General features: G+C 37.9%; 1 protein-coding gene across 11 annotated transcripts in view; it reads right to left on the reverse strand.

The window, feature by feature from the left end:
* The window catches only part of KIAA1841 (KIAA1841 ortholog), a 71,299-nt gene continuing 60,644 nt past the window's right edge, over window positions 4,254-14,908 (reverse strand). For 7 of the 11 annotated variants that reach the window (XM_021087515.1, XM_021087512.1, XM_021087514.1 and 4 more), the window contains 7 exons: window positions 13,609-13,700; window positions 12,964-12,981; window positions 12,469-12,497; window positions 12,317-12,390; window positions 11,767-11,855; window positions 7,279-7,370; window positions 4,254-6,319 (listed from right to left, as the gene is read on the reverse strand). In XM_021087515.1, coding sequence (XP_020943174.1) covers window positions 6,283-6,319; window positions 7,279-7,370; window positions 11,767-11,855; window positions 12,317-12,390; window positions 12,469-12,497; window positions 12,964-12,981; window positions 13,609-13,700 — 431 coding nt within the window. In that variant the 3' untranslated portion in view covers window positions 4,254-6,282. The remainder of the gene's footprint in view (window positions 6,320-7,278; window positions 7,371-11,766; window positions 11,856-12,316; window positions 12,391-12,468; window positions 12,498-12,963; window positions 12,982-13,608; window positions 13,701-14,908) is intronic. The other 4 variants (XM_021087516.1, XM_021087513.1, XM_021087517.1 and 1 more) reach the window with 1 other exon arrangement.

Here is a 14,908-nt window from a genome sequence, read left to right on the forward strand (position 1 = left end):
TACCACTTTAAAAACTGGGTCGTCAGAGTTCCTGCTGTGGTATAGTGAGTTAAGAATTTGACTGTAGCAGCTTGGGTAGCTGCAGAGGTAAGGGTTTGATCTCTGGCCTGGCACAATGGATTAAAGGACCTGGTGCTGTCACAGCTACAGTGTAGGTCACAGCTACAGCTCAGATTCAATCCCTGGCCTGGGAACTTCCCTATGTCGAGGATACGAAAAAAAAAAAAAAACAACCATCACCACAAAAAGGAGCAACAACTGGGTTGTCTTTTTAATACTAAGTTGTAAGAGTTCTTTATAAATTCTGGATGTAAGTCCTTCATACATATGATTTATAAGTAGTCTTCCATTCTATAGGATGTCTTTTCACTTTTTTTTTTTTAATTGTAGTCAGTTTACAATATTTTCTTTTTTGTTTTTGTCTTTTCACTTTCTTGGTTGTGTCCACTGAAGTACAAATGTTTTTAATCTTGGTGAAATCCAATTTATCTGTTTTTTCTTTTGTTGCTTGTGTAGTTAGTGACATATCTAAGTATCCATTGCCAAATCCAAGGTTGTGAAGATTTCTCCTGTGATTTCCTCTAAGGGTGTCACAGTTTGCCCTTACATTTAGGTCTCCATTTTGAGTCTGTTTTTTGTATACGTTGTGAGGTACGGGTTTATCTTCACTCTTGCATGAAACTGTAGTTTTGTAGCACCATTTATAGAAAAGACTTTTCTTTCCCCAATGAAAGGTCTTGGCACTATTGCTGAAAATCAGTTGGCCATATATAGATGGGTTTATTTCTGGACTCAGTTCTGTTTCATCAACCTATATGTCTATCTATATGTTAGTACTACACTGTCTTGATTACTGAAGCTTTGTAGTAAGAGTTGAGATCAGAAGTGTGGGTCCTTTGTTCTTTTTCAAAATTGTTTTGGAAGTTCTGGGTCCCTTGAGTTTCCATATAAACTTTAGGATCAGCTTGTCAATTTCTTTTTTTTTTTTTTAATAATTTTTCTTTTTTGTCTTTTGTCTTTTTAGGGCCACACTCACAGCATATGGAGGTTCCCAGGCTGGGGTCTAATTGGAGCTCTTGCTGCCAGCTTATGCCAGAGCCACAGCAATGCCAGATCCAAGCCACATCTGCAACCACACCACAGCTCACAGCAACACAGGATCCTTAACCCACTGAGCGAGGCTAGGGATTGAACCCACAACCTCTTGGTTCCTAGTCGGATTCGTTTCTGCTGGGCCACAATGGGAAACTCCTCAGCTTGTCAATTTCTACCAAGCCAGCTGGCATTCCAACTGGAATTATGGTGAATCTATAGATCAAATTGAGGGGTGTTACCATTTTGACAATATTAAGTGTTCTGATCCACGAGCACAGGATAACCCTTCCATTTATTTAGATCTTCTGTAATTTCTTTCAGGGATATCTTGCAGTTTCGAGTATATATTTTATATTTCTTTTGTTGAATTTATTATTCTTTTTGATGCTGTTGTAAAGAGAATTATGTCTAAATTTCATTTTCAGATTTTTCACTGCTAGTTAATAGAAGTAAATTGTTTTTTGGATATTGATCTTGTATCCTGAAATCTTGAACTTAATTATATGTTCTAATAGTTTTTGGTGAATTTCTTAGGATTTTCTATATAGAAGATCATGCTGGAGTTCCTGCTGTGATGCAGTGGATTAGGAGTCCAACTGCAGTGGCTTAGGTCCATGTGGAGGCATGGGTTCAATCCTTGGCCTAGTGCAGTGGGTAAAACTTCGTTGCTACATTCATGGAGTAGGTTGCAGGTGTAGCTCGGATTTCATCTCTGGCCCAGGAACTTCCATATGCTGCGGGTATGGCCATTAAAAAAAAAAAAAAAAATCTTGTCATCTGTGAATACAGTTTTACTTCTTTTCCAATTTGGATGCATTTCATTTTCAGGCATGGGGGACAAAGTGCAAAGCAACAAACAAAAAAGAACAACGTTGAAATAATGTCAGATTTGTACAGAAATAACCTATGATAAGAGTGACTTGGGCAGCTGCGTTAGACTAGGTGCATGGAAATGCCTCCTGGGAGTAAATAAATAACATCTAACCTAAAATTTGAATTATAATAAAGAGCCTTCTAGAGAGTGGGAACAGATAATGAAAAGGAACTAAAAGTTGGGAATGAGCTTATCAGCGAACAGCTAGGTTATGTGACTGGAACTTAGTAGCAAGGAGACCTGACTGGCAGGGGCTAAGCTGTGTAGGACCTCGTAAATGCCAGCATGGAGGCTGGATTTTATTCTGAGTGTGATGGAGCGCTACTGAACTGTTACGCAGGGAAGTGATACCACCTGACTCACTTTTCAAAATCATTACAGTTGGTTTGTGGATAAGAGGTGGGAGTGGGAGCTGGAATCACTTAGGAGGCATTTGTAGGATTTTGTGTTAATGCTTGGAGATGTTAATCACTTGGAGTGGTGATTCTGAAGATGGACTGAAGCCAATGGATATACGGTGTGTAAGAGACTTGATGAATTGGATATGGGGAGTGAAGGAAAGAGAAATGATGAATAACTTCTAGATATTCGGCTTGTGCACTTGAGTGGGCAGTTGTGCCATTTATAGGACAAGCAGGGAGTTGGAGGTGGGTGCTGGGGAGCTATATCGCAAGTTCTGTTCTTATTATGTGAAGTTAGAGACACCTACTGGTATTCCAAATATAAATGTCAAGTAGGCAGTTGAATAAATAAGAGTGGAACCACAGGAAGTGAGCTGGGGTCACTTGTGTTCAGTTTGAAGCAGCTGCCAGTGAGCCAGGAGGAAGCACTCCAGGAGAGAATGTTTCAGGCAAACTTCTGAAGGTAAAATTGTTTCAAAAAGGCGCTGGAACATGCTGACAGGCCCAGATTCCAATCCCAGTGTGTTTAGCTCTCTGAACTTTGTTCTCTACCTATAAAGCTGATATGATACCACATGTGTGTGTGGGTGAGAGAAGGAGAGAGGGAGGGGGAGAGGAGACAGACAGACACTGAGGAAAATAAGAGCTAGAACCATCCTCAGCATATACATTTAGCAATTTCTCTTCTATGCCTCCTCTAGTTTGATAAGAACTGGTCTTGTCATATACAAGCAGCAAGAGTAAACTAGCTACATCTTCTCAAGGAAAAATAATCTTGGAAGAACTGCTGTTAAGACACTGCTGCAACCTTCATCCTCTCCTTCTGTAAACCTCTTTGAAAACTGCGCAAGTCACTACTACGTATGAAGAAATAGTTTTCCTACCTAGTTCTTCCTATGAATCCCGTTTATGCTGATTAAATAAGGCAAGACGTTTATTACAACTAAGTAATAAATAATGTCATGGTAATCACTCAAGTATGAGGTGCCTCTTTTCTTTCTTGCATTAAACAGGAACAAACACACATCAGTCTTAGCAACTCAAGTTATAAGAAGAGGGATATTGATCTCGGATCTTAAAGAATTGAAGGGCACTTTCTGACATATTAAAATAACAATGCAATAATAGTAGTTAACATTTCTGGACAGTTTAGTATTAGCCAGAAAAATACTGTGCTAATTGTTTTAGCCCTCCAAATCATTTACTCTTCTAACAGTCCTATAAAGGTGGGAATAATATTATGCCCATATCATCCTCTCCAATAGATGAGCTTTAAATGACAGACTTGGTCTATTAGACTTGGACTGGCTAGGGATCCCCCGTGCCTTTTAACTGAGAGGTAGGAAAGGTGAGATTCATGATAGTTTCTCAACAAATAGTTGAAGGTTGAAGAATTTCAAGTACTGGAGATAAAAGGTACTTTTTGCTTGTTTTTATACTAAGATTTGCCTTTGGCAGATTAGTATGATGGGACTTCGGCCTCAGTTTCCAAAGCAATTAGCCTATCTTACAATACCTGGCTGAGTGTTCTGAAGGAAAATAACAAATAAAATGATGCAATGGTATGGAATCAGCACTGTTACCAAATTATCTTTTCTTAAATATTTTTTAATTTAAGGATCGAACCTGTGCCACAGCAGTATCTAGAGCCACTGCAGTGACAATGCTGGATCCTTAACCTGCTGAGTTAAAAGGGAACTACCTTTTCTACAGTATTTTATCCCTTAAATGTTTGCTGAATCTTTACCAGGATAATCTCATTTAAAACAATCTTAAAATTTACAAAGTTCACCTCTCTCATGAAAACGTGTGATATAGTACCCACCCAGATCTTTTTGAAAAGATGGAATGATTCAGATCAAGGGACTTTGCAAACATAGTTTGTCATTAATGTTTATTTCAATTAAAGAAATGTGAATTCAGAATTAATGTAAAGTAAAACCTCAAATTATTTGGCAAAAGAAATGCTATTAAGATTTTAATTCAAATGTTTGTGGTACCTGTGCTATGAACTACAGACAGACATTAACAAAATAAACAGCACATTCTGAAGAAAATCAAATTCTGATAAATTCTGTTTGTGAAAATCAATTCAGTGCTACAGTTCCCCAGGGGAGAAATAACTTGCCTTGTTACCATTAGTTAAAAATCAAACAAACATATTTTCCTCTTTTATCTTTTCTTTTCTGACCACATCAGCGGCATGCAGAAGTTCCCAGGGCCAGGGATTGAACCTGAGCCACAAGAGTGACAACACTGAATCCTTAACTGCTAGGCCACCAGGGAGCTCCCCATTTTTCTCTTTATTTGTGACCATGACAGCACCATATACCATGTATAAACCTAAACCCTTTTGATCAGAGAACACAGTAAACTAAGCAAGACTGTGGTATTTAAGAGGGTGTAGAGATCATGTACTATAAAATATATTTTTTTGAAAATAAAAATTTTATAATCTATTTCAAAAATATCAAACAATTGAAAAATATCAACTGCAACAAAATTTCCAAACGGAAGTTCAGAAATCTTGGCAGAGCCACAAATATAACATCAAATACAATCTAGCTTCATTTACTAACTGAAACACTCATTAAAAATGATTTCTGTACGGGTAAACTCAGTATAACACTTTGACATTTCAATAGAAAGTGCTGTTCTGTCATACACTTATTAAAGTCTATTCTCTAGGCGTTCCCTGTGGCACAGCGGGTTAAGAATCCAGTGTTGTCAGAGCTGTGGCTTGGGTTCGATCCCTGGTCTGGGAACTTCCATATGCCAAGAGTGTGGCCAAAACCCCCAAAAAACAAACAAAAAAGTCTGTTCTCTAGTAATCTGAAGAAATTTCAAAATTGAGGCAAAAGAAGACTAAAAATAGAAACAATGCATCTTAAAGAGCTACATGTAAGTAATTTCCAAACACACAATTTTTATATCCTTATAGTTTAGAACAAATTTTCCCTGAGGACTCTCTCTCCTTAGTTAAAAAAATTAAAACATGATCTACAGAATTTTATTTTGATTTCTCTTCAATATGTGCAATTTTTTATCCATCAAAAGCATTTGTGTATCTTCCCTTCTAGACATCTCTAAGGTAATAGCCAACTGTAAACTGTCTTAAGGGGCTATTTGAGTAGCTACTGAAACATGACTGAGTTTTAGCACCCTGAGAACTGTACAGTGGGTGTCTCATACAACTGAAATAGTTAACTGTCCTAAAACTATCAACAGTTATTTTAACAAATTCAGAATGGCACTAGCTTTAAAGAAGAAAGAGATAATAGTAGTTCCAGCTCAGATGACCAATAAATAAGCAGTAAGAACTGAAAAAAAAAATAAAGAGTTGAATTAACATTGTGCTTTCTATGGAATAACGTGGAAAAAAATTAAGCCTTCTGCCCAACACAGGAAATACCTCCCTTGAAACCTTATTTAATGCAGTCTTGAGACTGTCACTCATTAATAATCATGCAAACCTAAAATTAGCATCATTGGAAATTTCATCACACAAATTGAAGTTCTCAATGCTATCACAAGATTCACAGCCCAAAAGACATACTATAATCAGTGCACACGGCTACTACCACTACCTGTTGTGCCCTAATTTTTTAAGGTCTTAAAAAACTCTTAGCTACTTGAGAGTTTAGGCCTCTTTCAAATAAATTAAGGATAACAAATATTGCCTTAAGTATGCCAATTTGCCTAGCATATTACACCAAAGGAAAATTAGCCTTAACAAGTTTCACTATGACCTACTGAATACAGTTCCCTCAGCACTATGATTTATGTGGCTTGCAAGAATAATAAATAACTTAAAACATTTAGATGTCATCTTTCTGAATATCTTCAAGAAGTGAGCAATTTCAGATGTCCAGAGGTGTGTCTTCTATCTTCTTAGTTATATATTAAGGTACTTTAGGCAGGACGACTTTGACCAAAACGACTTTTAGACCTAGATTTTTTAAACAGAAAAGAAGGTCAGAAGTGCTTCTGAAGTAATAGGAAGTTGCTACTGCTTTAGGTTATGATTGCTTGACAATGTCAAAGTTTAATGAAACTTCATGTAACTCCATAATCCATTTGCAAAAACTCTTACAAAAGATGTACTCTGGAATTCAGATATTTACTTCGGAGCAGATGATATGGTAAATATTTTGTATATTATGAATCTGGAGCAGTAGACCACAAACACATTAGTATTTCCTCAATGAAACAAATGAACATTTATCTTCAGAGAGATAAATAAAAACTATAAATAGCACCATAGTAGCTCAGATTGGGCTTGAGTTGCCATAAATGTATGAAAAAACTTTTGGGTTTCTGAGCTTTCTGGATTTCAGAACTGCAGATAAGGCATTTGGACCTGTAGCACTGATGATCAAATTTTAGTAACTGTTAATCTTTCAAATAAAATTTGTGATGTAAAATGACACAAGACCCGTAATTTAGATTTTACTAAGAGAAATACAATGAATAAGATTTCAATGATTTATACAAAGTAGTCATATATAACCTACAAACAGTATAAAAATCCTGCTAATTCACAGTAGCTCTATAGCTCACATTTTCATCAGCAGCTGGCTCAAAACAGCTGATTTGATAAACAAAAAATTTAAAAACCACACTTTCATTAAATGTGTGTTCATGACCTTTTAAAGTCTTAACTTTTAAATTAAAATATGGTTCTGATCAATTTCCTGATGATCTAGTCTCTGAAACAAAATAAAACTAAAATCAAATTATGTGCTTCTAGTGTTCATATGATTTTTTTCATAAAAATTACATATATATATACACATACGTATCTATATATAGATATATATCACAAAAAATTATATATATATATCTATATATATATATACACATCACTTCAAAGCCAGGGGCATTCTGAATTCATTTATGCTTACTTACCTGGTGTTTTTCTCTGAGCTGCTCTGCCGTGCATTGACTGGCACTGAGGCCTTGATTTGCGCTTCAAGCCTGGAATAAATACCTCCTGCAAACTGCAGAGTAAAGGAGCAAGGTTAAGTTATTATCTTTGTGGAACCTATAGCAGCTCTGCTTTGTTGAAATGGTATTACTTTTTTTTTCTTGGCTGTGCCCAGGGCATGTGGAAGTTCCTGGGCCAGGGACTGAACCTGAGTCACAGCAGCGACAATGCCAGATCCTTAACCTGTTGAGCCTCCAGGGAACTCTGAATTTTTAATTTAGAAGGAAGTTAATTTTGATTTTTATAATTCAGGCTCTTTGAATTATATGTATTCTTTTTAAAATAATTTTTTGTTGTTGTTGTTGTTGTTGCTATTTCTTGGGCCGCTCCCGCGGCATATGGAGGTTCCCAGGCCAGGGGTTGAATCGGAGCTGTAGCCACCGGCCTACGCCAGAGCCACAGCAACGCAGGATCCGAGCCGCGTCTGCAACCTACACCACAGCTCACGGCAACGCCGGATCGTTAACCCACTGAGCAAGGGCAGGAACCGAACCCGCAAGCTCATGGTTCCTAGTCGGATTCGTTAACCACTGCGCCACGACGGGAACGCCTTAAAATAATTACTTTTTATTTTTTGTCTTTTGAGGGCCACATCCATGGCATATGGAGGTTCCCAGGCTAGGGGTTGAATCAGAGCTACAGCTGCTAGCCTATGCCACAGCCACAGCAATGCAGGATCCCAGCCACATCTGTGACCTACACCACAGCTCACAGCAATGCTGACGCTGGATCCTTAAACCACTGAGCAACCAGGGATCGAACCCACATCCTCATGGATCCTAGTCAGGTCCGTTAACACTAAGCCATGATGGGAACTCCTATACGTATTTTAATAAGTAAAATTCACCTTTTTTTTTTTTTTTTTTTGTCTTGTTGTTGTTGTTGTTGCTATTTCTTGGGCCACTCCCGCGGCATATGGAGGTTCCCAGCCCAGGGGTTGAATCGGAGCTGTAGCCACCGGCCTACGCCAGAGCCACAGCAACGCAGGATCCGAGCCGCGTCTGCAACCTACACCACAGCTCACGGCAATGCTGGATCCTTAACCCACTGAGGAGGCCAGGGATGGAACACGCAACCTCATGGTTCCCAGTCAGATTCGTTAACCACTGCGCCACGATGGGAACTCCTCACCTTTTTTAATATACAGTTCTGAGTTCTGACAAATGCATAGAGTTGTGTAACCACTGTTATAATGGAGACAAAACAGTTCCATTACCCCCAAGAAAATTCCCTTGTGCCAATGTGACACCCCCAATTCCTGGGAAGCACTGATCTATTTTATGTCTCTACAGTTTTGCATTTTCTAGAACATTATTACAAATGGAGTCACCTAGTCCATAGCCTTTTGAATCTTTGGCTTTTTTCACTTAGTATCAGTAGCTCATTCTTTTTTTTTTTTTTTTTTTTTTTGTCTTTTGTCCTTTTTTAGAGCTGCACCCATGGCACATGGAGGTTCCCAGGCTAGGGGTCTAATCGGAGCTGTAGCCAGCAGCCTGCACCAGAGCCACAGCATGCCAGATCTGAGCCACGTCTGCAACCTACACCACACCTCACAGCAACGCTGGATCCTTAACCCACTGAGCAAGGCCAGGGATCGAACCTGCAACCTAGTCGGATTTGTTTCCGCTGCGCCACAATGGGAACTCCTCATTCTTTTTTATATGTACCACAGTTTTATTCATTTACCAGGTAAGGGACATTTGGGTTGTTTCTAGTTTTTGGCAATTCTAAACAAAGCCACTATAAAAATATGTGTGAACTGATCTGTTTAGTGTACAATAAACTGCCAAACTGTTTTCCAAAGTGGTCATTCCTTTTTGCATCCTTACTAGTTATATATGAGAGTTCCAGATGCTCTATATCCACACCACTATGTTTAAAAGAAATTTTAGACATTCTAGTTGGTATACAGTGGTATCTCACTGAAGTTTTAATTTACATTTCCCTAATGACTAATGATGTTGAATCTTTTCCTGTGCTTATCTGCCACCTGTATCCCTTCTTTCATGAAGTGTATGGTTCATCTTTTGCCCACTTATTTTTATTGGATTATTTATCACTGAGTTTTGAGAATTTTTAATGTATTCTGGACACAAATCTTTTGAGATAAACATTATATATATATATTTTTTTTTCTCATAGTTCATGGCTTTTCTTTTCCTTCTGTTAATAATGCCTTTCAAAAAGACGAAGTTTTTTTTTTTTTTTACATTTTTTTTTTTTAATTTTCCCACTGTACAGCAAGGGGATCAAGTTATCCTGACATGTATACATTACAATTACATTTTTTTTCCCCACCCTTTGTTCTGTTGCAACATGAGTATCTAGACAAAGTTCTCAATGCTACTCAGCAGGATCTCCTTGTAAATCTATTCTAAGTTGTCTCTGATAACCCCAAGCTCCCGATCCCTCCCACTCCCTCCCTCTCCCATCAGGCAGCCACAAGTCTTTTTTCCAAGTCCATGATTTTCTTTTCTGAGGAGATGGTCATTTGTGCTGGATATTAGATTCCAGTTATAAGTGATATCATATGGTATTTGTCTTTGTCTTTCTGGCTCCTTTCACTCAGTATGAGATTCTCTAGTTCCATCCATGTTGTTGCAAATGGCATTATGTCATTTTTTTTAAGGCTGAGTAGTATTCCATTGTGTATCTATACCACATCTTCTGAATCCAATCATCTGTTGATGGACATTTGGGTTGTTTCCATGTCCTGGCTATTGTGAATAGTGCTGCAATGAACATGTGCATGTGTCTCTTTTAAGTAGAGTTTTGTAAAAAGACGAAGTTTAAAATTAAGTCCAATTTGCCAATTTTTTTGTGGATCATGCTTCTGGGTTGCAATTAAGAAATGTTTGCCCAACCCATGGTGATAAAGATGTTTTTACTATGTTTTTCTTTTAGAACTTTATAGGGGATTAAATTTTTAAATAATTAGGGGCAAGAGTTATTGTGAATATATAATACCAATACCAATGATGATGATAATATGACTAACATGTAATTCTAGTAAAAGTATAGGTTTTGCTAGTCATCATTTTCAGCAAAATAACACTTTTAAAGATAATATCTAAGCAAAAAAACCCAACAACCCAATTGAAGAATGGGCAAAAGACCTGAACAGACCTTTCTTCAAAGATATACAGATGGCCAATAAGCACATGAAAAAATGCTCAACATCACTAATTATTAGAGAAATGCAAATCAAAACTACCATGCGATATCAGCTCACACCTGCCAGAATGGCCATCATTAACGAGTCAACAAATAACAAATGCTGGAAAGGTGTGGAGAAAAGGGAACCCTCCTACACTGCTGGTGAGAACGTAAACTGGCACAACCACTATGGAAAACAGTATGAAGATACCTCAGAAAACTAAATACAGAACTACCGTATGACCCAGTAATCCCACTCTTGGGCATATATCCAGACAAAACTTTCCTTCAAAAAGATACATGCACCCGTTGTTCACTGCAGCGCTATTTACAATAGCCAAGACATGGAATCAACCTAAATGTCCATTGATAGATGAATGGATTAAGATGTGGTATTTATACACAATGGAATACTACTCAGCCATAAAAACAAACAAAATAATGCCATTGGTAGCAACATGGATGGAACTAGAGACTCTCATACTAAGTGAAATAAGTCAGAAAGAGAAAGACAAATACTATGATATCACTTATATTTGGAATCTAATATACAGCACAGATGAACCTTTCCACAGAAAAGAAACTCATGGACTTGGAGAACAGACGTGTGGTTGCCAAGGGGGATGGGGATGGAGTGGGATGACTGGGAGCCTGGGTCAAACCACTGCATTGGAATGGATAAACAATGTGATGCTAACTACTGCATTTGGAATGGATAAACAATGAGATCCTGCTGTATAGCACAGAACTGTATCTGGTCACTTGTGATGGAATGTGGTGGAAGATAACGTGAGAAAAAGGAGATATACATATAACTAGGTCACCTTGCTATACAGTAGAAACTGATAGAACTGACACTGTAAATCAACTATAACGGAAAAAGTAAAAATCATAAAACAAACAAACAAAAAATAAAGATAACATCTAAGCATTCATGCAGAATTGATCAAAATCAGCTACTTCCAGGAAGCTACCCTCTGGATAGTCAGAAATGCATAGAATTAACCTCCTCTTGGTGGGACATTACACTTCCAAGGACAATGTACTTTACTCTGTATGTTACAGAGGACTCAATGGACTAGGGATAATAAAAGGTGGGGAAAAACTTTTATGTGAATGAACTGGCTAATTGGTACAGAATATAATACATAAAAATATCTTATCTTTTAAAATTCTGCCTAAAATCTCTTTATACTCTTGATGAAAATAAAGTAGGAAGGAATATATAAACAAGCACAGTACACAATTCTTACTTCTTTTGCTTCCTTTGACTTGACTCGGTCCAGATCACCCAATCTCATTTTTATTAGGTGCCCTGTAATTTCAGACATCCGCCGCTGATCTGAAGGTAGAAATTCATAAAACTTACTTTTTATGAGGACGTTTTATTCATTTCTTAAAGATTACAACCATCAAGAGTTTATGAAAACACCATTGGATATTATTTATAGATACATATACCTATTTATCTTTGAAGAATTTTAGGCTGCAAATGGCAAAACGGCTCATACACAGGTAACTGTACTGCTTTAAAAATTACTGTAAATCAGCTTAAAACATATTCAGTTTTCTTTAGAGTGGAAGTAGTGAGCAAAAGTCAATCTGAGAGAATTCGTAACCACAGATGCATAAAACAATACATTACTTGGATTGTCCAGTAATAAAACTCTGTCAATGCCTAAGGGAAGGTGCTAATTCTGGTCTTATTCCAATTAGAACCTTGAAAGCTATTGAGCATACTTCATAAAATAAAAAGTTCCTATCATGGTCATTTATACCTAATTTTATCCAAATAACACTTACCATCTTCTCTTTGTGCGTCTTGGTTGAATCTTAAGGACCTTGTGGCATCCCACTTATTCTTCTGCATACTCACGCTATTGAAAAAAATCAATGAAAATTAGTACTGATGCTTTTAGAGTGGATATCTGATTGGATTAAGGAGCAATACTCACATGAAAGGAGATGCATCTCTAGACGCTGACTAAAAAAAAAGCAGACATTAAGGTCCAATTAGAATATATTTACTGATGCGTGTTACACAGGTAATAATAAAAAAGTTTACATTTATTAAGTGCAAGATACTCTACCAAGGGTGTTACAAGCATTCTTTCATTGAAGCCTTGAAACAACCATGTGAGAGAGGTGGTATTATTATCTCTATAATACAATAGCTTCAGAGAAGTTAAGAAATTTGTTCAAAGAGAAACAGACCTAGAATAAGAACCCAGCTTTATCTGTCTAATGTGGTGGCACCCTCCCCCCCATACCCCCAGGCAATCTTTTAGAATTCACTCATTCTATGCCTGTGGTCCTTAACATGGAGATGGACATACAACTTGTCCAATGTAATTGTGTGGAATTTGTCTCAACCCCAGCTTTTCACACATTTTTGGAACCCACAGTTTATCTTTTAGCCAACTATAGTTATACTGTCCTTTTGTTCCTACCTGGCTTTTTACCCCTTCCTTTGAAGGCATGAGGAAAAAAATAATTTTAAAACGTCATATAATATAATTTATTTAAACATTTTAAAGCCTACTTTATTTTTTGAATAAGTAATACTGGTTCAAAATCCAAAAAGGACAAATAGCACATACAGTTAAAAAGTCTTGGTCCCCCAGACATTCAGTTCCCTTCCTTTAAGGCAAACAATCTTATCAGATATTTTACAGATATACAAGGAAGATCAGAGATATTCCTTCATCTCCTCTACATAAGTGGTAGCATAACATGCCACTATACATTGTGCTCCGCGCTCTCCTTTCCTCATGTGTCAATTCACCTTAGAGATCTTTCAATTTTTACAGAGGCTCTTCACTCTTTTTTTTTTTTTTTTTGGCTACGCCAGTGGCATGCAAAAGTTCCTAGGCCAGGGATTGAACCTGCGCCACAGCAGTGACCCAAGCCACTGCAGTAACAATGCTGGATCCTTTATCCACTCTGTCACGAGGTAATGCCTCTTAACTCATGTTACACTGCTAGCATTCCACTGTGGTACTTGTTACTCTTCTTTTTCAGATTTTTCTTGGCTATATTTGCTTGCTTACTTCTCTATATGAATTTTAGAACAGTAATGGATAATTCAGAATTACCTTCTCCGATGCCTTTTCTTTCTTCTGACCACAGGGTGAAGACATCTGCTTTTTTGGTTGTTTAGTGAACTTCTTTGGCTTCTCCTTTTTCCCTGGTAACAGAAGGTCAATGTTATGAGCATAAGTCCCATATACTTCTCCAATGCACTTGTCAAATCCAAACAATAAAACCACTGGAAAATAATTTTTCTTTTTTTCTTTTTTTGCTTTTTAGGACCACACTCATGGCATATGGAGGTTCCCAGGCTAGAGGTCAAATCAGGAGTTGTAGCTGCTGGCCTATGCAGAGCCACAGCAACACAGGATCCAAACCACGTCTGCAACCTACACTACAGCTCACAGCAACACTGGATTCCCCACCCACTGAGCAAGGCCAGGGGTTGAAGCCACATCCTCTTGGATACTAGTTGGATTCGTTTCTGGTGCACCACAATGGGAACTCCAAAAAACACTGTTTTTTAAAACTAACAAATTACCTTTGGATCAAAGTAAATATAGGGAGAAGTCAAACTGAAGGTGCTTTATGGAGGTTCATTTTAATTACTTTTCTCTGTTCTATTTGATGAAAATCTTTGGGGAGGGGGAAATGAGGGCAATGATTTCAAAGTCGCAGTGAAATGAAATATAGAAAAATGTGGGGAAACCACATATTTATTTCTCTGAGTCTAATTTGACAGTGAAGTCATCTCCTAATTCAAAATTTTTAATACAAAAAATTACTATAGGAGTTCCTGCCGTGGTTCAGCAGAAACAAATCTGACTAGTATCCATGAGGATGCAGGTTCATCCTGGCCTCACTCAGTGGGTTAAGGATCCAGCGTTGCCGTGAGCTGTGGCGTAGGTTGCAGATACAGCTCATATCTGGTGTTGCTGTGGCTATGGTGTAGGCCGGCAGCTGTAGCTCTGATTTGACCCCTAGCCTGGGAATCTGCATATGCTGCAGGTGCAGTGCAAAAAGACAGAAACAAAAACGGAAAACCAAAAATCTTTTTTTCTTTTTTGGCTGCCCTGCAGCACATGGAGTTCCTGGGCCAGGGACCAGATCTTAGGTGCAGTCCCAACCTAAGCTGCAGGTGCAGTAATGCCAGATCCTTTACCCACTGAACCAGGCTGGGGATTGAAGCTGCATTCCTAGCACACCCAAGACACAGCCAATACTGTTGTGCCACAGCAGGAACTCCACAAAAAAATCTTTAAAATGTCTTGTTCATGCAGCAAGTGGAGCCATGAAAGTGAAAATGGAGGTAGGACAGAAAGGATTTGGGGAAAAAGCAGATTTGGGACAACTATATTCCCAACT

This window comes from Sus scrofa, chromosome 3, assembly GCF_000003025.6.
Source record: "Sus scrofa isolate TJ Tabasco breed Duroc chromosome 3, Sscrofa11.1, whole genome shotgun sequence".
Classification (NCBI taxonomy): domain Eukaryota; kingdom Metazoa; phylum Chordata; class Mammalia; order Artiodactyla; family Suidae; genus Sus; species Sus scrofa.